General features: G+C 37.3%; 1 protein-coding gene across 1 annotated transcript in view; it reads right to left on the minus strand.

The window, feature by feature from the left end:
• klhl12 (kelch-like family member 12) overlaps positions 1–2,612 on the minus strand; it is a gene marked incomplete at its 5' end in the record, with an annotated part of 24,577 nt that overhangs the window by 12,370 nt on the left and 9,595 nt on the right. The window contains 1 exon segment of the mRNA XM_014016215.1: positions 1,328–1,545. Within this exon segment, the coding sequence (XP_013871669.1) occupies positions 1,328–1,545 (218 nt within the window).

The following is a 2,612-nucleotide window of genomic DNA, read 5'->3' on the forward strand; positions in this document are numbered from 1 at the left end:
AAAAAAAAAAAAAAAAAAAAATTCAAATGAGAATCGTGATTCTCATTTACAACATTTCAAAATCGATTTCAAATGTCCCAAAATCTTAAAAATTAAAAATATAAATCAAATCCAGTGGCTGTTGGCTTCTATTTTCTAACTACATGGGACGTCCTGACATCACCACACAGCTGGTTCTGGAGAGTATGCATGCACAAAAAGCATCAAAACAAAGAGGAAGCTAAAAAACTGGAGGAAGGAGAGATTCAACCAACCCTGTCTTTGTTGAAGGCAAAGATTTGGGCTCATTTTGTTTTTTACTGAATGAGTCAGAGTTTGATGAGCTTCACTGTGTGAAAGGGTTGAAATAAAGATGAAGCCCTTTGAGAACACGACAAATTGGCTCACATTATCAGTTTTAAATGAAAAATCAATTTTGAATCGAATCGTGGCCCCAAAATTCTGAATCCAATCAAATCGTGAGATAGAAAAGGATTCCCACCTCTATTTGACTTCATCCCATTTTTAAATAAAATATGGTTTAAATACCAAAACAGTTTGATTCTTTTTACATTCAACACAAGCTGTCAGTTTTCTTTTTCAGATGGAAACAGTTTTGTACTCCTGTCATTTCAACAACTTTTGCAGCCACTTCTAGGAGTGCAAATACAAGATGTTTGAATCCAACAGCCTGATGTGCTAAAGGTGAAACAAGCCCTAAATTCTAACATTAAAATCTTCAAAGACAACAGAAAATACTTTGACTGAAGGCAAATTATCCATGACTGCATTTGACGTGTGCAGTCTAGTTTTATTTAAAAAACAAAATGACAGGAACAACAATTTGACACAATTGATGATCTATAACTCATCTTGGGATAATAACTGTGTTTTCACAAAGCCAGGCATGTGAGTGGGAAACAGGAATTTCCTGAGCACAAAGGTAAACTTAAATCAGGTTCACTTCTCTGCAATTTCATTGTCAGGCCAATCCACAAACTGATGGGGAGTCTGCTAGTTGGGGGGTGCGCAGGGTGGGATTACAGCAGGTTGGCACTTGCTTTCCTCTTTTCACGCTCAGGTGCTTGGCAGACAATAGGAAAAGCTGTGAAAGTCAAACTAAATTCACGCTATTCATGTCTGGCCAATTTTCAGGGACAGAAACGTTCAATTTCCTAACATCAAAACTGCTGATGTTTATACACGTCTGACCTGCAGACTAAAAAATAATCATCCTGGGCTTTTATTATAAGGATATGGTAAATGTAGTTTTCTGTAGAGACAAAATAGAAGCACTGATAATAAACCAAAGAAAAGAAGAAAATCTCAACACAGCCACCTGTCCTACCTGAATTTCATCACATTTTATAAGCTTTTCAACTTCAGTTTGGCTCAGCAGCATGAACTCTTCGTGTTGAACCACCTCAGAGAAATGTTTCTGGGAAAAGAGCTCGGCGGCCTGCATCAGGTCCAGGCAGTTATGAGTTTCGGCAAAGTCACGAATGCCAAGGCAGTTGGAGGGATCGAGCTGGCTCTCCAGGAAGTCACAGCACGCTCGCTTCACCCCTGAGGAAAAACAAAAAGTTGTTTATAGATACACATACAGCATGTCGCTCAAATGAAATTAAACCCTGGCTAATAACACTTATCATGTTCCTCTTAATATAGGTGTGCAGAGGCAGTTAAACAGAAGAGATGCAACCATTGACATATATTACTGGATTGGGCATCATGTAACCTGGGTGTGCTTCACAAGGGGGATTTTTATGCATTGAGCTAATGCTAACGTTAACCATTGAAATCAATGAGCGGAACGTAGCGCGGTGCAAACAAATGCTTTATAAATATAAATGGCACAAATACTTTGCTATAAACTGCAGAAATTGTTACAACATTTTTACAAGAGCTAAAAGGGTTATGTTTCACAGGTAAATATTACACATTTTTAACGAAAATTAATTATTTTAATTGTAAAACCTGTATGCTAACATTTAAAAAGCTTTAATGCTCATGTTTAACCTTATTTAGAATCAATTTTATCTGTTGTCAAATATATTATTTACTGATATTAAACATGTAAAATATGCACTTTAATGGATTACTGACTAGTTAGACTGAATAATAATTCAGAAATTCTGGGGCCATCACAATCCATTTACTAAACACCTTAAGGATTACAAAAAGCTAGGTTAAAAAAAATCTTTCAAGTGCATGGGACCCCCACCTTCCTACTAGACTAACCAGTTTTGAATGAAGGGTCGCAAGTCCATCATTCTGTGACTTGCGACCTGTCCAGGGTGTACCCCGCCCCTTGCACTGTGACTACAGGGCATGGGCACGAGTGACCCATGCGACCCTGAAAGGAAGAAGTGTGTAGAGAAAATGGATGGATGGATGGATGGAATAATTCAGAAATTATGATGTAGACTCACTAATGACAGACAGTAATGTAATGATTGAGCATCAAAAACAAAATAGTCACATTGTCAGACAGGCCAGTTTATTCGGATATTATATTTTCTATATTTAGTATTTGTGATTTTTTTTCAACATTTCGAGAGTAAAAAGAGAAAAGAAAAGTGTGCCAGCTGTGGATCGGGTTCAGATACAGCCTGCATCATTGTGAACCTGAA

The sequence above is a fragment of the Austrofundulus limnaeus genome, unplaced genomic scaffold, assembly GCF_001266775.1.
Source record: "Austrofundulus limnaeus strain Quisiro unplaced genomic scaffold, Austrofundulus_limnaeus-1.0 Scaffold141, whole genome shotgun sequence".
Classification (NCBI taxonomy): Eukaryota; Metazoa; Chordata; class Actinopteri; order Cyprinodontiformes; family Rivulidae; genus Austrofundulus; species Austrofundulus limnaeus.